At 47.4% G+C, this 27360-nt stretch overlaps 3 protein-coding genes across 4 annotated transcripts in view; 1 reads left to right on the top strand and 2 right to left on the bottom strand.

Moving 5' to 3' along the window:
- LOC307230239 (inositol 1,4,5-trisphosphate-gated calcium channel ITPR1-like) overlaps window positions 1-4445 on the bottom strand; it is a 69588-nt gene extending 65143 nt beyond the window's left edge. The window contains exons 1-3 of the mRNA XM_080000475.1: window positions 4329-4445; window positions 3329-3438; window positions 894-964 (exon numbers count right to left, since the gene is read on the bottom strand). Of these exons, the coding sequence (XP_079856601.1) occupies window positions 894-964; window positions 3329-3420 (163 nt within the window). The 5' untranslated portion in view covers window positions 3421-3438; window positions 4329-4445. The remainder of the gene's footprint in view (window positions 1-893; window positions 965-3328; window positions 3439-4328) is intronic.
- A 1045-nt stretch (window positions 4446-5490) lies between these two features.
- sumf1 (sulfatase modifying factor 1) lies at window positions 5491-11032 on the top strand. The gene is made up of 9 exons (XM_080000095.1): window positions 5491-5776; window positions 6633-6806; window positions 6918-6992; window positions 8093-8175; window positions 8273-8395; window positions 8492-8606; window positions 9091-9204; window positions 9304-9363; window positions 10092-11032. The coding sequence occupies exons 1-9, from the start codon at window positions 5522-5524 to the stop codon at window positions 10191-10193; spliced, it is 1101 nt and encodes a 366-aa protein (XP_079856221.1). The 5' UTR covers window positions 5491-5521; the 3' UTR covers window positions 10194-11032.
- A 1283-nt stretch (window positions 11033-12315) lies between these two features.
- LOC307230995 (leucine-rich repeat neuronal protein 1-like) lies at window positions 12316-23655 on the bottom strand. 2 transcript variants are annotated; one of them, XM_080001509.1, is made up of 2 exons: window positions 23520-23655; window positions 12316-15408 (listed from the first exon to the last, which is right to left on the bottom strand). In XM_080001509.1, exon 2 carries the CDS (start codon window positions 15145-15147, stop codon window positions 13018-13020), a length of 2130 nt encoding a protein of 709 aa, XP_079857635.1. In that variant the 5' UTR covers window positions 15148-15408; window positions 23520-23655; the 3' UTR covers window positions 12316-13017. The 2 variants fall into 2 exon arrangements, with proteins under 2 accessions (XP_079857635.1, XP_079857636.1); XM_080001510.1 differs by lacking the exon at window positions 23520-23655 and adding an exon at window positions 21784-21891.
- Window positions 23656-27360: the final 3705 nt, after the last annotated feature.

Genomic DNA, 27360 nt, shown 5'->3' with positions numbered 1-27360 from the left:
TCACGGATCACAAGAAATGAGCCGGCGTTTGTCTTTAAGAAGGGCGATGATCTGACGCCGCCGGCTGATGGGATGGCCGTACCCACCCAGATCCTTTTTGCACGGCACATTTTAATTTTAAAGGAAAACTCCGGGATCTCTTTTACGCGAGCGTTATGTTTTTGATCGGGGGGAGCCAACGGGGCGACTGCGGTCGCACCGGCCCCGCTGTGCCGCAGTCGGCCGTCTTCAGGAGCTACTCTCTCAACACCGGATCCATTTAAAAGATTCTGATCTTATTTGAGGGGGTTTTCCTTTGATTCTACTTGATATCTACCGTTTCATTTTATTGTTGCGGCTGTTAACCACAGCCGGTATGACATCCATCTGCATGAGCAGACATCGTCAGAACATCCAAGCGGGTCCATCCGGTCCTCATGAGAGACACGGACCTAAGGCCTGAGAACCGCGAGTCATGAGTTCTGTTTCCTGTGACGGAGCTAATAATAGCGCCGGCGACGGGAGGAGCGTCCCAAGGCCATTTAACTGGAGAGCCGTTTTTCTTTGTCCAAGCGCTTGCCCCACTACGCGCCGATCTCCAGCCAATCAAAAACCTGCATCGTTTAGTTCCGTCCCCTTTCCATAACCCCCGCCGCCCAAGCGCGCGGCGTCGAGCACAAGCGGGCGCAACCACCCCGCGTCTCCGCACGAGCGCGCCTACGCAGAACAACGCCACCACCGCCGGGGAGGCAGCGCTGCTGGAAGTTTAGCGAGAAAAGGGTATTGTTGCTATGAGGAGACAAACACGGCCTGACACATAGGCATGAGTATCTTCGAGTCTGCAGGATAAACAGAGTCAGATGACGTCAGGCCTCAGGCGCCGGGGGAGGGGGGGGGCGCTGTTTGCCACCTACCTCTGAACTTCTTCGGGGGGTTGTTGAGGTCCCCGGCGTCAGGCTGCACCACACAGCGGTCGTCCACCAAGCTGCGCACAAGAACACAGAAGACATTGTCTATACCAGCGAGTCTCACATGGAGACAAGCGTCTCCCTGTGGTATTTCACAATAATCTCGGCTTGTTTCTTTTCTCCCTTTTTTTTTTTTCCCCTCCCTGTATGTGCCCCCCACGGGAAGCACCGTTCTCCTTCCCCTCCCATGTTCGGGCCCCGGCGCATATTTGCAGCCCTCGTGAAATAATTCAGGTTCGGGCTTTTAGAGCGCGGAAGAATTTCTGGTGACAAATTTAGCTTTTGCTGGTTTAGAATAACACTTGTCTGGACGGCGGCCAAAGTCCCACATCCATCCGAGGCCTTTTCCCGGGGACTGTCTGCAGCCGTCCAAACAGACCTGTTCACCCCCGCCGTCGTCACAGCCAACACCTCCATAAATTACAGCGACTAGAGGCTTCATATACAGTGTGACCATTACTAGGAAAACAGAGGTGTGTTGACAATGAAAGCCTGTGTGTGTGTGTGTGTGTGTGTGTGTGAACGTATATCCATGCATGTGTGTGGGTGAGGGGGGCGTGCAAATGAGTTGCCAAACTGTCCCCTGAGTAGTCATTGATTAACATTAGAACCAAAGAACCAGATATCCAAGATCCGGCTGAACGCTCCTTTCACCAAAGCGGGATGGTTTACATTTTTAACCTTTCACGGTGCTCACGAGCCGCCGAAGAATGCCCCCACGCCAGAGATTTTGGAGGACCGGATCGACAGGAGGCCGAGAAATTAGGATAATGATGATGATGATGATGATGATGATGATGCCGGAGCAGTTTTCACACTTCTCAGTGTTTTTTTGCCCACACAGATCCAGATTCTCTCATGAATACGTGATCTGGAGAATGCTGCTGAGTTGGTGGTGGAGGCAGAATGTTTTCTACACACATATACTGTACAGTGTGTGTGTGTGTGCGCGGGTGTGTGTGCGGGTGTGTTCGTTGTTGGTGGGAAGCTGTGGAACTCTTGAAAGGCCAGGATGTGTCTGTTGTGACTCAGTCTTTGCTGTAGGTCAATCCATTTTTCATGAGTGAAGTGGGGTCCTGGACACTGAGCAGAGCCCTGCTAGCGTTACTAGCGCTGGTCACCAAACTGCCAAGAAATCTAATTTCTCTTTTATTTATGGCTGCAGCAGTAGGAATGGACTGCAACCTTTGTCTCATTAGAGCACTTGCAGGGTTCATTTCAAACCGACCTGGCAGCAAAAGATTAACCACAGTGAGAGCCAAATAACCCAATATGAATTTTATCTTTTACAGCCTATTAAATGACAGTAATCCAGTTTCTCATCAGATGTGTTCATTTAATTCAGGAGAAACATGCATTGGCTCTGTTCAATATAGGAGATGGAATTACTCACAGTGGTTCTTGTTGCAAAGTGAAGTGCAAATGGAGACTTTTGGGATCGATAAATATACACACTTGGGGGAAAAAAAACAAACATTGTGCAGACACTGATTCAGCAGAGCTGCCTCTTCTTCTGCCTCTGGCACACACACAATCACACACACACACACAAACACACAAACACACAAACACACTCCTTATCTTTCCGCGTGCATGGCCTCTCCAGTACTTCCCAGTCACCCGGCGCTATCAGCGGTGGGAAAAGTGCCATTTCAAAGGCAGCAGCTCTGTTCTTTGTGGAAAGCTGGAAAAATGCATCCCTTCATTTCTCCTCAAATCAACCTCTGTCACAAGCGGCAATAAATGGCGATACACGCACACACACACACACACACACACACACACACACACACACACACACACACACACACACACACACACACACACACACACACACACACACACACACACACACACACACACACCGCGAACCCCACAAAATCCCTGTCTCACAAACAAAAACTTTCTCCCTCAATGAACAGCTGCCCTTTCCCCAACTCCTCAGGACTCCTTCTCCAAACACAGATGGCTGCCCATCTTGCCCATCTTGCCCATCACACAGGACTGCCCAACAAGGAAATGTGTCATCGTGGACAATTATGTAGAGTGGGGATGGACTGATAACAGCATTGGATAATGATCCATCACAAGACCAAAATAGGATAAAGATATGTGAGAACATCCCCAATACCAAGATCTGGTGCCAAACGCTGCATCAAACATGTCCTTTAACATTCATATACTGTAAACATAGAAGCATGTAAGACGTTGCTGATGGGGGACAGTCAATCATGAGCGTCTAATGACTCCCAATGTTCAGCCAAAGTCTCTACCGCTGTGTAAAAGCAATGGATCCGATCGTAATTGGTATCAGCTGATGCTTCAAGTTTAGGTTTGGTGTCAGTTTCACTCTTAATGTCTGGTCAGTAGAAGGTCCGTACCCCAGCGTGCTGATGAAGCCGTTGGTGGACCCCTCCGCGTACAGGGAGCAGATGTCCCCGATGTGCAGGAAGCTGGACATCTTGTCCGACATCTCTCACACACTTGGGAGCTGCTTGATACGGGGACAGGAATAAACATGTATTTAAAAAAAAAAATACAAATAAAACATCTGTTGTCAGCTGTAGGGTCAAAAGTGATCTTGGCACGGTTACATATTACTTCATAAAGCACCTGGAATACATTGCCCTTATAGTTTAATTATAATAGTATCGTTGTAATAACTGCAACACATGATTGATTCCATGTTTCAATCCTACGCATGTTGGCATTGGCACACATGAGTATAGTAATAGTAGAATCGAAGCCTGGAAATCAACAAATAAACAAGTCCTCATGCTATCCCACAACCAGGGACATAGGCTAGTAGAGCATTTCCCCTACTATCATACAAACAAGATTTTCACAAGGTAAAAATGTAATTTAAAAAAACATATTCTGCCCGATGTAAATGCAGCCTGTGAGTTGTGTGGCCGGACAGTTAATGATTATGACTGGGGGAGTCAAAGGTAAACAATGCACCTGCATCAGGTCATCACAACGCTGAGTCGGTGGGTCGAAGTCACAGTGTGGAGCCCTGCTGTGTTTGGGTCAGTGCGAGTGTACCAATGATAATGAATTTAAAAACCGAAATCTAATACAAGTAAATTAAAAAATAAAAATAGAAAATACTTGTGATAATATTAATGCACGATAAGACTTCCAAGTCCAGACACTTGTTTTTTTTACCATTGCATCACACGTCAAATATGACTTGTTGCAACGAGTGGAAAGACTTTCATTCCCAGCATTTCAATGTCCCAAATTAACATTTCCCCCCCCCCCAAAAAAAACATCACAGTGTGTCCACGAAGCCAAAATCACTGAAAACACTGTGCCCAACCTCCGCCCGGTCGTTCAAACGGAAGCGCAAACGGCACAAGTTGCGCCCGAAAACTTTACCTTCGCTGCGGGAATCGTGGAGACCGCGCCGCGTCCGCGTTCACAGGACCGCGTCGGAAAACATGGTCGCGGCGGTTCTCCCTCGCGTCGCGGGCACGACGGGTCGCGCAGGGGGAGTGGGAGCGGGGTCGGTCCGCGGCGGCGGGTGATCCTGGGGTACGCCAGCGAAATCGCCTCTCTTCGCGGCGGTGCGACGCTCCTGAAGCCCCCCCGCTCTCCTCTCTCCGCTCTTCGGCTAGGCAGGCTGCGTTGGCTCCGTGCCACGGCTCCGCGGGGGCAGAACCAACGCGGAGCTGGGGAAGGGTGGTGGGTGTTGGTGCGCCGCTCCGGGACTTTCACCAGTCCGACTGTACGCCGCTGAAACTTATATAAAATACAATAGGAAAATAATAATAATAATAATAATAACAACAACAACAACAATAATAATCATGATAACAATGATAATAGGAAAATAAAAATGATAATTATAATAATATTAACAACAATAGGATAATAATAATAATAATAATAATAATAATAATAACAACAACAATAATAATCATGATAACAATGATAATAGGAAAATAAAAATGATAATTATAATAATAATAACAACAATAGGAAAATAATAATAATAATTATAAGAAGAAGAAGAAGAAGAAGAAGAAGAAGAAGAAGAAGAAAAATAAAAATACAAATAAAAAGTATTTGTTATCTTAAAAGGCATCATTTAGAAAGGGCACCACCTGCAGAGAGATTAAAAACACCCATGACCCTTAAATCCAGATTTCAAATGTATTTATGGACATTTGCGCAATTCCTACTTTTTTCCGAATGCGAATTGTTGATGAAGACGTTTATCGCTTATCATTGACATTGGTGTTTTAGTTTTATTATTTTAAATCGCAGTTTTTCTATGTCGTTGAGTTGTCTTTTTTATTATTGTATTTTTGCCATTAATTTATATTCTTATTGCTTTTATTATTATTGTTATAATTATTATTGTTGTTATTATTATTATTGTCCCTGTTTCGATGTGAGCTGCTGTAACGCCACAATTTCACTCCAGGGATTAATAAAGTGTCTGTCTGTCTGTCTGTCTGTCTGTCTGTCTGTCAGCGCATTCGGTACAGACTGCAAAGGGTTAACCCAGACTGGTCACGTGACCCGATGCGGAAGTGCAGGTTGTAAACAAGCCACGCGGCGCAGAGATGCTCCGCTGCTGGGCGTTCGCTGTCCTTCTTATCGGCGAATGCACCGTGGTGGCTCTAGAAGGCTCCGGGGGGCTCGACTCGGGTCCTCCGGCCGGACCGGACCCGGACCCGAGCCCGGGCCCGGGCCCGGACCCGGCAGGCTGTGGGTGTCAGAGCATGAAGAGAGACGCCGCCACGGTCGCCTCCGCGCCGCCAGTTGCTAAGTACTCCGAGGGTTTGAACCAAGTGCCACCGGAGAAGTCCACCAGTCAGGTCGCCGATATTTACACATTGACTACATTCATCAGTGTTTTGGAGCGCGTACCCTGGACAACGACAAATAATCTCTTGACCCGAGCTAACCCCAGCTAACCCCAGCTAACCCCAGCTAACGCTAACCCTTGTGTGGCTAGTACACTCATGTAAAACATCGACAAATGAAATTCCACCAATTCTAATTCGTAGAACAGTATATTTCAATGTTATTCACTCATATTATGTTGTATTGCTTTTGCATATGCTGTGTGTGTCTCTAAGTGTGTGTTTTCTTTTTTTCTACTTTTTAACCTTATTACTTTCAGCAGTCATGTATTACTCACATAAACTAACTGTATACAAAGCATTTTGCAACTTTGCCAACTTATCAAGCCGTTATTTCCCACTGTTTACTAGACAAATAGCAGATGCATAGTATGTCAGTCTATTGAAAAATGACGGTCGTATCATAGAAAATGTGTGATTGGCTGAGATGCTAATAACCTACAAAGAAAAGTGCCTCTTTTGAGTCATTTAGTTTTGCACAATCTTGTGGTGTTTTATTTAATTAAAAAAAAAAAATCTTAGTCAGAGGGCCATTCGACATTGATGACCACACACCAGTAGAATAGGTCTAGCCTACATTGCTAAAACAGTAAATATGCATCAGGCTCTTCTGATGAGCTCAGTTATGTGGGTTTGCGGTAGAGCGTTGTGCTTTCTTAAACCCCTTGTTCACATTACGTAGATGAACCTTTGGATGCCTCACGGTGACATCTACAATCATTCTGTCCATGAAGTTCACTGTGACGATGAAGAGAACTGAAACGTCTATTGTTGTTGTTTTTTTTTGTTGTTGTTGTTTTTTCTTCAGATGGTTCTGGTTCCTGGAGGGGAGTTCCTGATGGGCACAGACGACCCGGGCATCCCTGCAGACGGCGAGGGCCCTCAGCGGCCGGTGCAGCTCCGCTCCTTCTACATGGACATCCAGGAGGTCAGCAACCGGCAGTTCCAGGACTTTGTCAACGCCACAGGCTATGCCACGCAGGTATCGGTTTGATATTCACATATTCACGATATCCCCCCCCCCCCCCCCCCCCGCGTGGTGGTGGTTTTGGTGTGTCTTTGCTCGTAACATCTCTCCGCTTCGCTTTTCTAGGCCGAACGATTCGGAGACTCGTTCGTATTTGAAGGACTTTTGAGTGAGGCAGTGAAAGGCCAAATCACCCAAGCAGTAAGTTTCGCCTTTAACATGAAGGATTCGGCCGTCGATCGGAACGCACCTAATATAAAATGAGATCAAACATTTGATCCGTTCAGAAATCCGCACTATAAAGCTGTTCACAAAAGTATTTTAAGAGGAGGAGGAATCACACCCCGGTCAATGGATTAATAAGGGAACTGTATTTAAAAATGCATAGCAACAAACCACCTTAAATACTAAATATATTTTCTTAGTTTGATGTTGATGGTTCAATTCGAGGGGTTGATTGTTCAAAAGTTTGGTGGAAAAAAAATGTGTTTTTGTTAAATACAAAATTACGTGTATGTATTTCGCCTAATTTGAATAACAAATGTCAAATTATTTATTAAATAAGTACATCTGACAACTCACAAATTCCACCAACTCCACCAGAAAAACTGATGAAATGACTGAAGTGGAATTTTGAGTCACCTTTAGGCTAAAAAAAAACCCCAATATCTATGAAGTACCTACAATCTTACAAAGCAGCACTTTTTCCATCTTAAATAAAGCAATGAATCGATTTCATACAATTTCTCAACAGTTCACAAATCGTGTGGATGAGAGTCGAGACTCTTTCCAACTCCTGCAGATTTAGACCTTTAGGTCCAGACGAATACAAAGAATAGAAAACAGTTCCGCTGTGTGTGTGTGTGTGTGTGTGTGTGTGTGTGTGTGTGTGTGTGTGTGTGTGTGCGCGCGCGTGCAGCATCCTTGACTCACGTATTTGTAGTTTTGGACAGAGTTTAACAAGGTTCATTATACTGATGCTTTTTTTGGGGGGGGGGCGGGGGGGTGTCCACAATTCAGCTCGGGGCGACCTGAGAATCTCACATCTGCAGTAGACGAGAGCCAGACGGCGCTGCACCTCTGCTTCCTGTCGGTTGTCAGCGGTGGTCCGGTCATTTCAAACAAACTAAGGAATAATAAGGATACGAGGACCTCTCAGTTCTGTGTTACCTTTAGTTCCGATGTCTTCACACGTGCGCTAATTAGAATCCGAGTCTGTTAGGAAATGCATTTCAAATTATTTTATCTTGAGAAATGTCACGTGAGAGTCTGAAGGTGTCCAAAATGCTTCGTCTTACCAGGTGGCTGTTGCCCCCTGGTGGCTCCCGGTCAAAGGCGCCTCCTGGAAGCATCCTGAGGGTCCGGATTTTGGCATCGCCGACAGGTGGGTTCCTGTGCGCGTGCAGGTCTTTTCGAGGGGGCTTTTTCTTCTTTTTTTTCTGAGAGACAATAAATGATCAACCGCTCGGCCTGTGTCATAGGCTGGATCACCCTGTTCTCCACGTGTCCTGGGAGGACGCCGTGGCCTACTGCTCCTGGAGCCAGAAGAGGCTTCCCACGGAGGCAGAGTGGGAACACGCCTGCAGGGGTGGCTTGAAAGACAGGTTGGACGTGGACTGTTTATCCGTTAGCATCAGAAACGTTGGGATCATCGCATTTGTGGTGGTGTTCTTGACCTCCTGCTTCACTTCTGGGTGTAGGCTTTTCCCCTGGGGAAACAAGTTGAATCCTAAAGGACGCCACTATGCTAACCTCTGGCAGGGGCAGTTTCCCAAGTATAACTCGGCTGAGGACGGCTACGCTAACACCTCCCCGGTAAGAGGCTGAGGGATGTGTACGTCATCAGGAACGCAGCTTGCCATGGGTCACATAGTCAATTGTCCTGTAACAGGAAGTGTCTTTTTTTTTTTTTTTTTTTTTTTTTTATATATATATAAATAGTTTTATTCATTCATTCTGTAAACGGGAAGAATAAAACACGATAAATGATAAGGATACTCTTTTACATATTTTACTTCCACTTCCCTTCTCCAGTCCCACATACTGCATAACACAATGAAGGCATTGAGAACAAAATTAAAATAAATTAATAAATTGTTGTAAAAATAATAATAATTTAACAACATTAAATTGTTGATTACTCTGCTGCCAATGAAAAGACCAAGGGGACAGCCAATTGAAGTTAAAAAATAATAATTTGCTTTGATTTACATTTTTTCATTCGGGAACCGGTTGTGAGGCAGAGTATTGACACTAATCTCCGTCCCTCTAATTCCAACATGGTGGTGTTACTGTGCAGGTGAGATCCTTCCCCGCCAACGGCTTCGGCCTGTACGACATGGTGGGCAACGCCTGGGAGTGGACCTCCGACTGGTGGACGGTGCATCACTCCACCGACAAGCAGCGCAACCCGGTAACCCTGGCTGTAGTGCATTTTTAAATCCGGCCTTTTTTTACCGGAGCTTGGACTGAATTTTGCCTTTGCCGTCTCCTGTTTACCGCTGTGTTCCAGACGGGCCCCCCCACCGGCAAGGACAGGGTGAAGAAGGGAGGGTCGTACATGTGCCACAAGGTAAAGAAAACGCAAATATGCTTCAGGCTCTTATTTCAAGTCCAGTTAAAAACATATAAATTGTTTGTAGAACAGATTTTAATAATACATTTAAATGACCTAGTTATTGAGCGGTAAGGAGCCTTATTTCTATCTATTTGCGATAAAAAATTAAAAGAATTCTCTAAGGTAATTTGGAAGTTTTAAGTGAGTTAAAAATAAGATGCCACGAGTGGAAAATAAAATGCTTACTGCGCTCATGGGAGCAGAATTTAATCTGGATCATAATATCGCTCACATATTTATCTGTTTTTGCTGCCCTGCCGCGCACACAGCAGCTCTGCTTGTCCCAAATTGTTCTGTTTTATAACGTTTGGAACCCGGTGGCGTGTTTCGCGTTCGCAGAACATATGATGGCGGAGTGCCACGGCTCTCTCTACAGTACATGCCTCTGTGAACTTTGCACTTTGGGCCAATCCGCCGTTCTTGCCGTTGGCTTCGGTTGTCATGGGAACGTGACCAGTTCCGTGCAGGCACGAGTCCCGAGCACAGAGCTGCGTTTGTTTCCATCCCAGGGAGGACGGGACTCGGATCGGTCGCGCTCCGTGAACGTCCCTCCTCTGATCGCTTCCTGTAGCCGCCGCTCCCCTGGCGGCCAAACGGGGTTTTAGTCTCTGTGCGAGCGCCTCCAACGTGGAATCTCTCTCTCTCTCTCTCTCTCTCTCTCGCTCTCGCTCTCGCTCTCTCAGTCGTACTGTTATAGATACCGCTGTGCGGCCCGGAGCCAGAACACCCCCGACAGCTCGGCCTCCAACCTGGGCTTCCGCTGCGTGTCCGGGGAGCAGCACTGAGCCGAGGTGCGCGACCCCCGCGACGACGCCTCCTTGTGTCAACGAGCTCCGGCAACAAGGAAAGGTGCAAAGGGGACGGTGATGTGTTTTTTTCGGAACCGCCTCCGGAGTTTCCGTTGGAGCTGCAAGTTAGCGAAGCGTGTCGGCGCACGTGAGCTGTCTCACAACCCTGAGCAGCACCTGAAGCGCTGGGTGCAGGTGGAATGAGGGGAGTCGGCGGGTGAGAGGTGATTGTGTGGAACGTGGTGTTTGGAAAATTAATTTTTTCCAAAAAAATTTCAATTTCAGTCCCCACAGTGCACATTCAAATGGATTTTTGATTATTATTCTAGCCCATTTTATTGCGCTCTGAAATAAAATGTAGCAATTTAATTTTCCAATTTGCAATATCATTTGAATATCATCTGTGACAGGGTGTACAGTTCTTAGTTAAAAAGTAACGTCAAATTATATCATTACAATTTTCCTTAAGTTTCCAATGCAAATAGAATTATTGAATTACAGCTTTTATTTATTTCAGGTTAAAATTCCCAGGATCTAAGGGAAGAATGAAAGTACTTGAAGTATTTTAGTATAATATTGTAGTTTAAAATGCTTTTCAAAAGAAGCTGTAAATATTTACCATCCTGATGTTTGCCACCAGTGGGATGAAATAAACCCATTTTTCACAGCTTAGCTCCTACAGGACAGTATTTTAATTGCTTTGCTTTGTTCTGTTTCAACAATGCATCTTCTTCTAATTCAATAATACATTTTCACTTTTTGATGACCACTTTGTGTTGTTTGCGGAATGTGAAGAATTTTCAAAAGACTGTTGTTTGGCAAATAAAGAATATTTGACTTAACTCAGTCATCTTTACTACATTTATGGCCATTTATTCAGGGCAGATTTTCTGTAAACAACCAGAAGATGACATTTTATTTTATTTATTCAGGGACTTTATGTAAGATGGGGGAGGACACAAAATATATAAAGATTCAGAGCTCAAACTTGTCACGTGTCTTATGCATATACTGTATGCCCTAAAATCAGATATATGACAAGATTAACAATAAAGTGGCCTTGACTATTGATCATGTGGGATCAATATCACAACTCTTTAGTAATAAGACATGTCAATTCTTTATAACCAAGCTGAAAAACTAAGATATGAAGGCAAATGGTTAAAATATATGAAAAATAACCATTATCCATAAAAAAAACCATGATCCCTTATTAACATTAATATATATCTCCTAAATCAATATGGTAATCAACTTTAAGGCATCTCCTTTAGTGTTATTTTTGTGTTTTTTATTTTTTTATTTATCTGTCTATAGACTATAATGTGTTATTGTCTGCACCTACTGTGATAAAGGGGTTTGTTTCGGTTATGTCGTATGAACCACCAGAGAGCAGCACAGAGCTGAATGTCAATCCAGTCTCGCAGCAGCCATTCCTTCAACATTGTCTGCATGATCACGTCCAACTGCAAAGCTGTTTCAGGTCCCAATTAATGCAGGAATGTGCAGTATATTTCAATGGTATCTTCCTCAGGACCAATACATCCTGAGGATGAATCTAATGTAATTAGGATCATGAGGATGAATCTAATGTAATGAGGACCATGAGGATAAATATAATGTAATGAGGATAAGGAGGATAAATATAATGAAATGAGGATCATCAGGATGAATCTAATGTAATCAGGCATCATGAAGATAAATATCATGTCATGTAAATGCAATAGAAGGTGAAGCTCCAAATGATGAGTCCTCATTATCAGGTGGTTGGGCCTCTCCCTGCACACCACGGATCTCTATGTGTCGATGTCTCTGCCTCTTGATCATTAGTCTCGTGTGCTGCATCCATGTACTGGACCCAGGAACCATTTCGGTTTGAGCTGTCTCTCTGAAAGTGATTAGGCTCAGGGGAGGAGTTGGATACAAGGATGTAAAGTTGAAAGACAGACAACAGCCAAGCTACAGGTCAAATGCCAAAATTAAAGGCCAGAGATGGCCTATTTCCGGCAGTAAAATAATGTTTAAGGTTGTTCTAAATGTAGCAATTGCTTCATAAAGACATAATACGAGAAAATGTGCAAAAGAACAAAAAGCATTTATTTGAACAACCTGTGTATACACTTTGCAAGTGGAAATAAACTAGGCAATAAGCAACAAAATGTAGGAAGGTAAAATGACGGGAAATAGTTCCTAGAATATAACACAGTAGTTAATTGTCCTGAACGTTATTAACGTAGTACATTCAGGTTTCTATCATTTAACACCACATTTATCAAAAACTAAAATCCTATTTTCTTGCAATTAATATTGAAGAAGTCGAAAATTATAGTTGATACAACATTACTGCACAATCGCTAACATTATTAAGTAGACAGTATAACAAGTCTAAACCCCTCTGTCAGCTTTAATTGAAGTTAATACAACTCCATTATCTATCAGTGCACAACAGATTAACTGTTTTAAAGAAAACAAAGAAGTAAGCTTACTGCAAAAGACCAATGGTCCCTGCTGCTGCATTATTGACTCAAAAAAAATTGAAGAGTAAAGAAAATGCAGCAGAGAAAAAGAGCCTACAGTAGCAACTAAGACAACCTGGAGGCTAAACGGAGCTGCCATCTATGGGTCCAAATAAGAAAGAAGAGTCAAACAAAGGCGATACGCTATACTAATAGAAATCCTGTCCTTAATCACTCTGCCTCTTATTAGCAAAGCTGAAAGTACAAAAGACATTTGCAACTTTTTCTCTGGCTTTTGCACCACAATGGCAAAAGTGTGTCTGTTTGTGCTGCTGTAGAGGCAGCCGGGCCTCCGCAACAAATCCTCACCACATGTAGTAACTACGTGTGGTGTCCACGGGAGAGGGTTTACCCTCTGCACCGCCGTCTTTGTCCTTCTCGCTATCGGCCTCCCACAGGTTGATGAGCGGAGGGTACAGCTCGTTCAGGGGGATGGAGGAAGTCTTCTGCATGTACTTCTTGAGGGAATGGTGATAGTTCTTTCTCTTCCATCTGCGAGCCACATAAACCCCGACCGTGGCCAGGCTGATGAAGGCCAGCATGCTGGCCATCACAGCCAACACCGCAGCGCTGGGATGCTGATCTGAAACATCCAAGGCGAAGCTGCTACGTGTTGTCACGTTGACGCAGGACTTGTGCGTCTGCAGGTGGATGTTGGAGACGGTGAGGCACACTTCATATTCTGTGGCCGGTTGAAGGTGCGTGAGGTTGTACTCGTGAACGTCCACGGGGACGCGTGCGGTGTAGGTGATGTGGGGGTTGTCGATCTTCATCGTGGCAGAGGCCCACTTCAGGTTCGAGGTCATTACATTGGAATTGACCTTCCAGGAGACGAGGATGGAGTGGGACTCGGTCTGCTTGACGTAGATTTTCATCACCTGGCCGCTGTCAATTAGGGTGCCATTCACGCGGATTGTTGTGACCCGTGTGTCAGCCCCCTCTGTGTTCTGGGCCACACAGGTGTAGCGGCCGGAGTCTTCCACCTTTACGTGGGACAGATGCAGGGTCCCTTCGCTGCTCAGATGGTATCTGTCCGAATCAGTGTCCATAGTGATCTTGTTGCCGAGGGGAGTCACCCAGTAGATGTCCGGCTCTGGCTCCGCCATGGCCCGGCAGTCCAGGCTCACACTCATGCCCAGCTCTAGGCTCAGGTGGCTTGGGAAGGAGTCATGGGATATGAGGGGAAGGCACTGCTCTGGAGCGTTCAGCAGTCTTAGCTCTCTGACACGCTGTCCCCTAAGTTCTGGTGGAGAGGAGCAGAGCATGGACAGGGGCTCCATGAAGCGCACTGACGTCCTGTTGGAGCTCATCCACTGAATGACACAGTCGCACCGCAATGGGTTACTGTGCAGACTGATCTCCCGTAGGTTCGGCAACGCCTCCACAGTGCGCTGGTAGAGAGCGTTGAGCGCATTATTGTTGAGCATCAGACTCTCCAGAGAGGGCATGTCCCTGAAGGCCAACCCATTGATGTAGGACAGCTTGGGGTTGTTGGTGGCTTCCAGCTTTGTAAGCTCCGGTAAGTTGTCGAGAGAATATCGATCGATGGAAACTAACTCCATCATATTGTTGATGCCTAGCTCCTTTAGGTGCAGCATGTTCCGGAAATCTCCTTCCTGCATTTTATGAACGGGGTTTTTATTCAAATCCAAAAACTTTAAATTGGGAACTTTCTGGAGTGCAAGCTGGGGGATTCTGACCAGTTTGTTGTCATAGAAAGAAATGCTTTCCAGGCTATCCAAGCCCACCAGAGCATTCCCTGGAACATCTGTAAGATCCATGCCAGCCAGAACCAGACTCCTCAGACTCCCCAGAGGCTTAAAATTCATGTCAAGGAGGCCAATGACTGGGTTCTCCCCAATCATAAGGATTTCAAGGTTAGGTGTGGCTTCAAACCAGCGGCTGTCTATAACCCGGAGTCTGTTGGAGTTAAGGTGTAGACGCAGCAAGCTGTGCAGGCCGGCAAAGGCCCCGGGAGAAATTGAGCTGATCTGGTTATGGTTGATGTAGAGTTCTTGGAGGTTGGACAGGTCCCTAAGGCAGTGGTCCTGAAGCTGGCTTATGTGGTTTTCCTCCAGGTGCAGGGTTGTGAGCTGGTTCATATTGGTGAGACCCACGGCTTCCACACCGCTGAAGTTGTTCTGGGACATGTCCAACTCCGTTAGGTTAAAGAGGGCCTCCAGCTCTCCGCCGGTATGAGAGATGGAGTTACTCTGCAGCAGCAGTACCTGGGTGTCGGCGGACAGGTTGGTAGGGATGCGCGTCAGCCTCAGGTCGTTGCAGTCCACCGTGGATGCCTCCTTGTAGGTGGACTGGGGGGTGAACCAGGGGCGGACCTCACAGACGCATAGCCGAGGACATTCCCTGCTCTGTGCCAGGGACACGAGTGGCAACAAGCAGGCGAGTATGGGCCAGGAGAGGGAAGTGGGAGCCATGTCTGCTCTCTCTTCTCACACTAAGCTCAGCGGAGAGGCGGTGTTTTTGCAGTGTGAAGAATGGCCTGGTGGGTTGGCGGACCACAGCTCATGAGTATCAGCCTTCACTTCTGATAACTAACCACCCAAGACGCCGACGGACTGTGTTTTCCGCTCCAGGCAAAACAGTCTACGAAGGGAAAGAGGCCAAAGGATATTCTGGTCCAGGCTCGCACTGATCAGGCTTTCTCCCGTCAACTCCCAGTCTTCAGCGGAATAAACCTGTAAAAAGAAAAGAGAAAGACCCGGTCACATTTGGAACACAGATTAAAATTTAATTTAGCTTAATAATGGATAAGATAATATAGTAGTGAAAGATGCTGTTGACTGACAGCGATAAGGACAGAAGGAAAGAAAAAAGAAGCAAAGAAACAAAGGAAGAAACAGACTAAAACACTGAGGAATGTGAAAATACATTAATAAGTTGCAGCAATTATTGGAATTATTCTTCTACTTTAAAAAAATGTGAGTGCGAAAAAAAACACACTTGAAAGAACCTCATCATTTGGAATTCTAATTAATCACAAAAGCAAAATAAATGCAGCGGTTGGCAGATAAAGGTGACACATTTGACGCACTCTGCATGTGTCAATATCTTGGGCGTTCCTCTCTGATGTATTACATGTCTGTTTCCTCAGAGATTACCAATGTGTTTTTTCAATCCCGGCCGGGTAGATTATCTGCGTACCAGCTCAGTGTCAGTGATTCGTTGGGGTGGCACAGCCTGCGGCTCTGGCTGGAAGCCCATTACACAACGGGCTTAATCAACTGGGACGTTGAGCAAGGGCTACGTGCTCATCATTGTTAACCATCACTCCCTGATTCGGAGACAGGATCGTGCCGTAGGAAGCAGCCCAGGCGCATGTGGATTGAAAAGGGCGCTTCGACGATGCTAATGTAAAAGATCGAACGTGGTTATCGACCGGTACCCCGTTCTGCTCTCTCTGCGCCGGTTTGGACCCGGGCAGGTTGAGGGCGTCCGACGGGGTTGAACGAACAAAGGGAAAGTAAAGCAGTCAACACTTTTGGATCCTTTCTACTAATTTCGGATGGGCCCGCTGCACAGCCGAGCCTCTCTGATTAACAACTTGTTCATGAGGCTTAATTATGTAAATCGAGGCCGCTTTATTCTTCTACGTCTAATACCCCCATAATTCTTGTTTAAAGGCATATTTTATTTTCCTCTGAGGTTGGCTTTGACGTAGAGCACATAAGCCCGTGGTACTCTAAGCCCCTCTGATTTGTGCCAACGTAATAATAAAAAAGAAGTGACAGATTTACAGGTTATTTGTGCATGATCTAACGCTGATCCACCTGCTGCTTAAGAAGTCTCTTGTGGAGGGAGGGCAGATGCGGTGGCTGCCGTGCCGGAGTCTATCTCTGCAATGCACCTGTCACGCTTGGCCCGATTTGGCCGATTTCTTCGCTATGACTGATGGGCATCAGCAGGGACCACCTTTTCCACCTTTCCCAATCGTATTCCGAATAGACTCCCCGCTCGGAATGAGCGACAGCCATTTCTCAGTCTTCGATCGTCATCCATCGAGCTGTAATCTGAATCCGCATTCACACCGATTTTTTTTGACCGATCACGACTATTTTGTCTTGAAATGTGTAAAAAGATTGTTATTAAGCATTGGCCTTGTAGCTACGTTGTGTGTGCGCGTGCGTGCGTGTGTGTGTTCAGGCTGTTTTCCAGCCGGCTCTTAGGTTTTTCCAACCACGGTTTATCTCCACGACACAGAGGAATATTCAGCCTTCCGTCGCTCTCCCACGGTGAGAGTGCAGGGAATCACTCTCCAAGAGTAAACACCGCCGTGCCCCAGCGTCCACTCCGCCTCCCAGCCATAAAAAAGGAACATTCATCCTCATAATCACACTGAGCTGGAGCGGCGGATCGCTGTGTCTGTGTGCGTCCGTCGGGCGGGACGGGCGGGGTGGGTCGGGTTGTGTTTTACCGTTTTGAACAGACACATTTCTCTGAGAGGCTATAATAACAACATAGACCAGAATTACTCTGATTTCCCTCTCCCTTCATGTGCTTCCGTGGGTGAATTTGACGAGAACTCGGCATTGATAAAAGGTTCCCGCGATGTGGCTGACGCTCCCTCTCAGATTTTATTGCATATTTGCATGTGTAATACGCAGCTTGACAAACAGAATAACGTAACAACGTGTTGTGTGAAAGCACGACATGATTCCATTTGTTTCGTACATCCGAGTGAGCAGGAAGCTGTATTCCAATAATATCATCTTTCTGGCAGGTTATGTATTTGTTAGGTTAGGATACGTGTACAATGCTCCGCCGACCACATAATTTCACAATATCACGATATCATAGTGTCTCATATTAGTCCATCCTACTAGTCCTATTGGGTATTCCCAGCCTGGGAATAACCACTGGAAGTGAATGGCAACTCTATGCGCCTGCAGCCAGGTAACTCACACATCTGATAATATACTGTTTTCTTGGTTTCTAGAAAGCCGTCATGCAGTCTACTTGTCCTTTATCACGCTCCCTTCCTGTACCACCATGAGATTGGGCACTCTAGTTTTTAAATCGGCAGAGACAGCCAAGGTAATCGCTGCTTCCACGCTGAGGCCATAAGACTCAGACACCTGGCATCGGGTTGCTGGAAGCCTGGCAGCGCTGAGAGGCGGATGCATCCACTCCTGCCTGCACCTCCCAGTTTGTGTGTGTGTTTTACCCTTTGATTGGCTCAAAGACGTGTCACCGAGTAGAAAATGCTCGTTCTCCCTAACACCGCCGGCTCCACCGTAGCAGTTGGCAATTCAGCACTTTTCTTTTCTCTCTTTTCACATCTCAACACTGCTAAAGGGAAAAGTAGAGCTGCAACGTGTTCTCTGTCCAGGTTTAATTGACCTTGTTACAGCAACGACACAACAGAATGCGTGCAACAAATCTGTTTTGAGAAGTTTGACCAGCCGCCCGCCCACCGTCCATCCGAAATCCACCCGGGGTTCTGTTTTGATGTCTCCTTTAGCACACAACCAGAAAGAAAATCCAGACCCTTACAGAGCCTTATTATTCTGAGGGTGACGTGCTTGTACGCCACGAGAACGCTGCGCGCACAATCCCCTCAATCTCAACGTGTTCCATATATTCATGCCGACGCAAACACAGTGAATCTGTCATCCTGTATCCGAAGTGGCTCCCATATTCCGTCCGATTTGTATCTGCGCCGCCTTGTTCGGCGTTCACGTTGTTGCTCACGTTGATCGTCTATGACACTCACACATCGAATACTGCTTTAGTGACAATGACAACTTCCTGCATCTTCCCGCAACCTGCAGTTCTATCGACTTCCCTGCAGCGCCTCGAATTGAAAGCAGTGAAACCACAGGAACAGTAGTCATGTGATACACAGCCATAACAATGTGCACTCATTGTGGATCAATGAATCCATATCTATTGTCAGTCGGACTAATTACAATTCCAAAGCTGTCTGAGGGTAACCAACATTATTGGTTAAAAATATTAAAGCCACTATTGGTTCGACTGAAGCCATGTACACTCAAAAGCGGTAGCAATACAGAAAATAAGCCCCGGCCAACAATGGCGAGGTAAAATTGTACTTGTCGCTGGTAACAATATCAATTAAAAGCCCCCAAATAAAAAAGTTCTCAACACTATTAACATGTAGTATTCCAATGATTGAATACCATATGAAGAGTCTATTGTCTTTGGGAAAGAACACTCACTGTCATTATTAATAATTAATAATTGACATACAGCCCTAGAGTTTAACTAAGCCATGCACTTCAACTACACACACCAGGCTGGAGTTATGGGAGGAAGAATCCCTCATAAATTGAGATGATGCTGCTGATTCAGCCCAATCTGAAGCAGCATCCAGGGAGGTGATGTATTCTCTTTGTTCACCACACACCTGATGTGCTTTTATTCTAAGATCACGCAGGTAATAATGTAGATACATAGTCACACCCATCTATGCATCACAAGTCATTCCCCTTCCAAACCTCCAGAGCCCTTGGCCGCAAAGGATCCATCTACCGCATCCATCCATTTTGTAATCCGCTTATCCTGGCCGGGGCCGCGGTGGCAGCAGGGCTAACACAGCAGCCCAGACGTCCCTTTCCCCGGCAACTTCCTCTCGGGATCCCGAGGCGTTCCCAGGCCAGCCGAGAGATATCATCTCTCCGGCGTGTCCTGGGTCTGCCCCGGGGAGTCTCCTCCCGGTTGGAAGTGCAGTAGGCGGGAGGGAGGCGTCCAGGGGTGGTACGCCGAGGTCCTTCCCGATCACGGAGCTCCTCACCCTATTACGGAGAGAGAGCCCCGGCACCCCGCGGAGAAACCGAGGAGTTCAGGTATCTCGGGATCGTACTCGCGAATGAGGGTAAAAAGGGATCGGGAGGTTGACGGCGTGGATAGGTGCGGTGGCTGCAGCAATGCGACCGCTGTACTGGACCGTGGTGGTGAGAAGGGAGCTGAGCTGCGAGGCAAAGCTCTTAATTTACCGGTCTTGGTTCCCACCCTCATCTATGGTCATGTGCGATGGGTAGTGACCGAAAGAATGAGATCGCCGATAAAAGCAACTGAAATTGGGCTGCAAAGGATGCGAGACTAAAATATGGCAAGATGTTATTCCGCAACATAATTATCTTTGTCTGCTTTATGCCAAGGCCACATAAATGCATTTATGAGACAAAGCCTCCATGCAGAACGAGGACTAATGAAGCTAATCAAAGCCTGTAAAGAAGAACAGAGCCGCCATCCATGGGCCTTTCCTTTCCTGCTCTCTGTCTTCTCGCTGACCTGGAAGTCTGAGCTTTTTGTTGAGCAAAGCAGTGAAATATATTCACTCTTGTGTTGGAACACATCCAATTTTAGCATGTGTTCAAAGCTCAGCCTTGAGGACCTGCGTGCAGCGTGGTTGTTCATTGTTGCCTCGAATATCGCTGAGATAAACCTTGATATTCTCCACCGTGTGCCACTTGTATAGCCAGGAGGAACCTCACTTGATAGCACATGATAGCACTTTGCGGGCTAAGAAAAGCCTTTTCTCCTCTGCTTTTCAGCCCCTTTTTAGTAGTAAATGTAAACAGTGTTTCCAAATCAGCAGCGGCAGCACCAGCAGCAGCAGTCGCACAACAGGTTCACATTCATGCCGTCGCCATAGCAACGGCTATGCCACCGGCACATCTCTCCCATGCACAAATGAGAATAAATGTGAGGGCAACTTTGTGTACCGCTAGGGAGCCCAAAAAAAAAAAACAACCAAAAAAAAAAAACGGAAAACCGTACACTCAAAAAACAATCGCACAGCGTGGCCGCCGGTACAGAACAGACACATCCCCGCGCCTTATAACACACGCCTTGATTCGCCAAGAATATATCCGCTGATACACCAAATCAGTGGGTTCCCTCTGCGTGCTCCTGCCGCAGCCCTCGCTCTGTGCTGGAAAGCCGGGGTAGAGCAGGGCCGCCTGATGGTGTCTCCATGTCCTCTCTGCATGAGGCTGCCTTCAGAGACACCCTGTTCCTGCCGCATTAGTATGCAAGCTCCACACTCAGCACCACACAGGGCTCTGCTGCAGCTGCTGGGAGCAGAGGTGCAGAGCACATGTCCGCCCGGCCACGGAGGAGAGAGAGGAAGTGGAGAATAAAAACACGGGAAAGCACTAGGCAGACACCGGTGTGATCTAATAGAAACGGAAGGGCTGGAGACTCTGCAGAATTTATGAGGAAATATTGTTGTTTTTTTTGTAATTTAAAATGCACTGCCGCAATCTTTAATCACTTTTGATTAGATATCAAAAAGTCTTGAGCTGATTGTATCTGTTTGTGTTGTATCTGTTATCTTTGTTTCTACAGTACCATGTGTACATTGACTTCATTTAAAAAGGAGCGTGTGGCGAATTCCCTGTGGAAAAGACATGGATGCTGACACATTTCTTCCTCCTCTCTTTTATGTTGCTCTCTCCCCCGTTTCTTGCCCTCATTATCCCCCACCGTGCTCCTCTCATCCCAGGGAAGAGCCAATGCGTGAGCTTTGGAGCATGGATCAATCACGCTGACGAGCACAAGTCCTCTCAGCGCTGCAGTACAGATGGAAACTCATATCTCCAGTTATGGCCTATTTGGAGCAAACCGTTAAAGCTATCAAATAAAACATTACGGTTTGACAAAATCACCCGTTTCAGATATTTTGCTGGTTAAATAAGCCATAACCAGCAGACCCAAACGGAAACAAAGGTTCCGTTTGGGCCCTTTGTTAAAAGATTGCAAATAGGCTTTTTGTTTACTTTTCATTCCTCCCTATGTAAGTTACCATTTTTTTTATACCGCGGCTATTTATTCCTTCACTTCACATCCTCTAAACTTTTGGTCACTGTCTATTAAAGCAGGCCACAGAAGCACAAATATGATCTAAAAAAGGCTGCTGAGTAACCTCTCTCAAGCCATCAGTCCAAAGCCCGAAAATCTACCGAGGCACCGATGTGTTCCTAGACTAACAGCTGACTCGACGAGGGCCTCTCAACAAAGCCCCTCAATGGGGCTGGACGTTTTTGTTTTTTTGTTTGTTTGTTTTTTTTCCTGTTCCCGGAGATCACCTCTTCAATGGCAGAAGGTTAAGTCGCTGCACCCGTGTCCCCCAGCCCCAAGCGCCACGGAGCACACTGCCGGGGTGGCCTCAAGCCCCCCTCACAATGCCTCCCACGGTCACGCAGACACACCAAGACGTGGCCTTTGTTTTGGCTGGTTCCCACGACTCCTGACCGCCAGCGACTCCACGCACCACGGTGCGCCTCCTCAACCGGGGCTCGTCCCCAGCGTCGGTTTGGGGAGTGGGGCTGGCGGGCGCGTCGGCTGCCTCCGCCCGCGCGCAAGGACCCCTAGGTACCTCCGTAAAACTGCGTTTGCTCGTGGGACGCCCCCTGCGCGGCTCCGTGGAGCGGGGTCTGGCATCCAGCGACGCCTGCAATGTCTGTGAAGAATTTGACTTCCACAATATCCTGGTGTGCAGATGTAACCGCCCCCCCACCGCCACCACACTCCCGAGGCCTGTTGTGGAAGTCAAATGCAGCTGTCTAGCTCAAACAACAAAGCTGATCTGAAACAATCCGGTCACTACTTCTTTGCCAATGTAGAACAATGGATGGTCTGTCATAACCCCCCACCACCACCACCACCACCACCGCTGTGTGCTCAGCTCAGACGTCTTCCAATGTACCGGCCCTGAGGCGTGTAAATAGGATGGAAGGCGTGAGTCTGGCTGCTTCTTTTTCGGACGTTTCGGCGGCACAGGCGTGTTTGGGGGCTGTCATGTCACACACCGCAGTTTGGTTGTGCGGTGTGTGACATGACAGCCCCCCCCCCCCCCCACTGCGTGTACAGTAGCACCGCATCGGGGCCCACACTCCAACTTCAGCTGCGGTGAATCAGAAGCTCCACGTGGTTCGGGGTGATGAAGAAAAAGCAACATTCACAACGATTCAACTCGCTGAAATCAAAATGCTCACGCCGCTGTTTCCCCCCCATCAGTTATATAAATCTCATCTGATCAATGATTCAGGAATGGGCTTTTTCCAGATCACACGTGCAGACCACAGTGTCCTTGCCAATCCAGCAAAGTGCAATGAGCACATCGGTGACATTGATCCCCTTGCAATCATATTATGGATGCATTCTGAAAGGAAAGCCGAAGGAAAGCGAGGGGTTGCGGGGCCCCGACTGAACTAAACGGCGTTTTATTCCGATTTTGTTGCGATGAAAGGGCCTCCTCCACCCCCCCTTGCAATGCACGGCGTCCACGGCACAAAGCAGGAGCGCTCCGTCAAATCACTTCCGTCGGCATTCTCAGTTCTTAGAAGAATAAAATGTGTTTGTCTCTCCAATTCATTTCATTCAACCCGTTCAAACCATTCTGGGAAATGATAATTTAGTAAGTGAGAATTGAACAACGTTATCATTTTATAATATGATAATTGTATAATAATGTGGCAATTGAATTATTTACAGTCAATTATAATAACAATAATTAAATAATTAATAAATTCGTCAATTAATTAATGAATTAATGAATTAATAATAATGTATATGATGGCTGATATAATAGGCCGTCTATGATATAATAATAATAACAATAATAATAATAATAATAATAATAATAATAATGATGACGATGATGATGAGGATTATAATAATAACAACAACAATAATAATAATAATGATGATGATAATATTATTAATAATAATAATAATGATGATGATAATAATATTATTATTAATAATAATGATGCTGATGATTATAATAATAATAATAATAATAATAATAAATACAACTCACCTTCCATATACAGGAACGCAGGAAACTGTGTGAGACCCCCGCGCGTCTCGTCTCTGCAGCACGGGGATAATTCGGTTGGAGGAGACCGGGACAAGGAGCCTCCACCCTGAAGACACGCGGAGAGACGGGGTCGAAGGGGGAAAAAAAAAAAAAAAAAAATCAATGAGCGACCCGCGCTGCCCGGTGGTGTGTCACGCAGCCCGCTCGCCCGCTCGCCGACGCCGCCGGTTTGAATCGCCGGCACCGGAGGAGCCAGCCGCGGTCCCGCCGCTCGCGCCCGCGCACCGCCGTGTCGAGCGCGAGCGCGCGCCGCGTGCGGGCGACGCGGTGACGCGCAGCCGCGCAGCCGCGTCCGCGGAGACGGAGCGGGGTGACGGAGGTTCGGAACGAGCCGCCCGCCATCTGCCCGCCCGCCCGCTCCCACCCGCGTGGAAGACGGATGGAGTTGAGGGGTTTCTTTTTTTGTTTTGTTTTGTTTTGTTTTGCGTGTCTCTGTGACGGGGCTTGGTATTAAAAACAATCTGGCTGCGCCCGAGCGTTTCCCAAGGGTTCAGAGTTGCCCTCCGGCGTTTTCGGCAACACCACCTCAAATTGAAGCGCCACAACTTAAAGTGGTAATCCGTGAGATTAAAACGACGTCACTTTTTCACGCTCTTCTCAGGGCTGGCGCCTGTGAAGAGACGGCCATTCGTTGCGGGGTCCACCTTTCCCCGCGAGGGTCGGGCCCACGAGCGATAAGTCGAATTTGATAAAGCCCAGGTAGTTATGCACAGTGAACTGTGAACCCCCCCCCAAAAAAAATAAACGCACCCTCAGACGAAACAAACATCCCCGCCACCTCACGCGAGAAGAATCCAGGAAAATCAAAGCAAGTAAACGTTGTGTTTTGGAGTGGAGCTCAGGGGGGCGCACGCCGCAACCCGCTCGACACAACACCACTTTAAGGCTTTACTCATTGGTCGCGCCGTCACGTCACCACGCCTGGATTCCGTGGTGAGATTCGGGCGCGGCGGCAGAAAATTGACATCGACGGACACCGGGGGGAGACACTTGTTGCCTCAGCGTTAAGTGATGTCGGCTCAGTCAATCAAAGTCCGGTTCCTAGATTTGGAAGCTCTTCTAGGGCCAGGGCGCTCCGGGGGGGCAGGACCTTCCCCCGGGGACGCGGCCGCTTGCCCGGCGGTCGCCCCGCGCGTTTGTTGACCTTTGCGCGGCTTCCCTCCGTTAGCCGGCGGTGCCTGTGACGCCGGGGGTTTCCGTGGCCACAGCTCCCTCCCGGAAAAAGGCGTCGCAACATCCTCGGCTTTGTCGAATCGCCGATCAAGGGGCTCCCTCCTCGCGGTCGCGGGGGGGAACCGCGGACGAGACGCTTGATGGTGTTTCTTGTCGGAACGCGGCGGGCAAACGACGGGAGGGGAGTGCGGCGACGCCCCCCGGGGAACGGTTTCGAGCTGGAAGGGTCGGAGGTGTTGTGGTGTGACTGTGACGGGAGGCCCCTCGCGGAAAAATAACCTTTTTCGGTTCTCGCCCCCCTTTCATTTCAACGATGTCATTGTTAATATTATTTTTTGATCAATTATTGAATCAGTTAAGATGCGAAACCCAATATGAAAAACATTTATACTAAAAGTATTATTATTTAGATGTGCGCCTCTGATCTAATAAGCTAATAATGTGAAACAGCTTGACGGCGTCTCGAACCGGAGCAGATGCCTCCTCCCACATATTTAACACATTTCCTATCTCCTTGTGACATGATGTCACTATCACACCCACACTGGCAGCGCAGCACCTTCCCTCAGGTCAGAGGAGGCACAGGGAACAGCTGACAGGCTGTTGATATTGTCACCCCCCCCCCCCCCACACACACACACACAAGCACACATGCATACACGCCCACACACGCACTCACACAAACATGTACACATGCACACGCACACACACACACACACACGCGCACATGCCCACGAACACACACACGCATACACACATGCATACACACGCTCACCCACACACACACAAGCACACACACACACACGCACATGCGCAAGCACACACACGTACGCACATGCGTATACACACACACACATATGCACACCCACACACACACAAGCACACACACACACACGCACATGCCCACACACACACACACACAAGACATAATGGTGTATGAAGGCAGCACTCCTGAAAGGTTGCAGCTTTCCGATCCATATTTCGCCTTTTCCCAAATATCACAATTTCTAAACTTGTTTTACAAAAACACTGACAAGGCTTTGTGAATGAATGACACAGATCTGGTGTTTGTTTGTTTTTTATTGATTGTTTTTAAATTGAAATTTGAAAGAAAAACCAAAAGGTTGTTGCTTGTCGCACTCGGTATGCAGGCTGTATCCGCCTCTCTTCGAAAAGACTTTAATCCTCGTCCTGTCCTTGTCGAAGGTCATAAACTCACAGGGTACATCTCGCTTTGGATTTCTTTTTGGACGGACACAGCTCGTGTTGTGGGAGGAAACCTCGTCGCGTCTCCCCAAACGCCGACAGTCCTTCCTCCCTCCCAAGGCGGCGAATTTCCATCTGCCGCCCTTCGGACGGGGTGGGGGGGGGGGACACAAACGTGGGGGCTGGGGTCCCAGTATTTCACGTAAAGGGACGGAGGACCATGCAACATATTATGGTGTGGAACGTTACAAAATGGCTGGCGAACGCAATGGAACGCGGGAAACCACGGCCAAAACATCGGGCACTGAATGAATCCGCATAAGATCGACTGGATCGGACGCCGCCGCACTCCTGTCGCAAACGTGTCGCCGATGCCGGCGTCAGTGACCCCGGGACGGCGGTGGAGACCACCCCCCCCGAAAAAAAAAAAAAAAAGGCGGAGAGTTAAAGCGCGGTTCACTGCGGCTGCTCCGGCGGTGTTTACCGGACCGGCCGTGCGTCGCATCCGACCGTTCCTCCGAGGGCTGAAGGTCGGGGCGTCAGTGCGGAGTGTCCCGTTGGAATCGGTCTTAATGACCTCGGCGGTGACCAAGCCCGGCCTCCTGTTCCACATGTCACTTCGCGTTAGGCTCCGAATTAGCGCTTGCCACTCCGCAGCCAATCAGGGCCACTTAATGGCAAAATCAACAGATCCCTTTATAATTGCTCCCGAGCAAAGCAATTTGGAAGAGCCTCTCGGGGATTGACTTCCATTTGGGTTCCTCAAACACGCGCCGTGCTTGATTTGTTTCTTTTGGCCCAAGAGAAAATTGGGGTAGTTTCCGAGGCACGCGCGATGATGCATCGCCGCGCGGAATAGCCGTGCGTGCGGGTTTTCATTATGCAAAAATATTATAATTGAATTATGCACGTGAGTGAGTAGGGTGTGCCATTGCTCTTATTGGGATTGGCTTTTACCTGGTAATAATAGCCTCAAGCAATCAACTTTCTCTATGTCGCCTTCACGTGTTCTCAGGCTTCTCGGGTGAGCCACGTCGCCCATCCAAATTTTCTCCTCTTCTCGGTTCATCCTCAAAAAAAAAAAAAAAAGAAAACCTTAATAATTAATAGAAGTGGTAGACGAGCGGCTTTTACAGCACTAATGTTTTGCAAAGGAGGCGAAGAAAATTGCTTGTGACTGCCCCATGTAGGCTAATGGAGTTGACTCCCTGGAACGTACTTCGGATACGTGCTGGGAGAGTTTTTTTATCTCCGATTGAGGTCAGACGCCACAGCTTCACCGAGTCCGAAAGAAATAATTCTACCACACTTTGATGTAAGTGACACGCGGCCTCAATAATCTCACCGTCTTTGCCGTATCTGTTGGTCAATGGGGGCAATGCAGATTGCGTCTGCTTTTCCT

The sequence above is a fragment of the Zeus faber genome (genome assembly GCF_960531495.2).
Source record: "Zeus faber genome assembly, chromosome: 5".
Taxonomy (NCBI): domain Eukaryota; kingdom Metazoa; phylum Chordata; class Actinopteri; order Zeiformes; family Zeidae; genus Zeus; species Zeus faber.
This window is presented reverse-complemented; position numbering and strand designations above follow the sequence as displayed.

Coding starts and splice junctions, on each gene's coding strand:
- sumf1 (XM_080000095.1), top strand. CDS start 5,522: ATGCTCCGCTGCTGGGCGTTCGCTGTCCTTCTTATCGGCGAATGCACC. Junction 8,176..8,272: donor GATTTTGGCATCGCCGACAG/GTGGGTTCCTGT, acceptor CCTGTGTCATAG/GCTGGATCACCCTGTTCTCC. Junction 8,396..8,491: donor AGGGGTGGCTTGAAAGACAG/GTTGGACGTGGA, acceptor TTCTGGGTGTAG/GCTTTTCCCCTGGGGAAACA.
- LOC307230995 (XM_080001509.1), bottom strand. CDS start 15,147: ATGGCTCCCACTTCCCTCTCCTGGCCCATACTCGCCTGCTTGTTGCCA.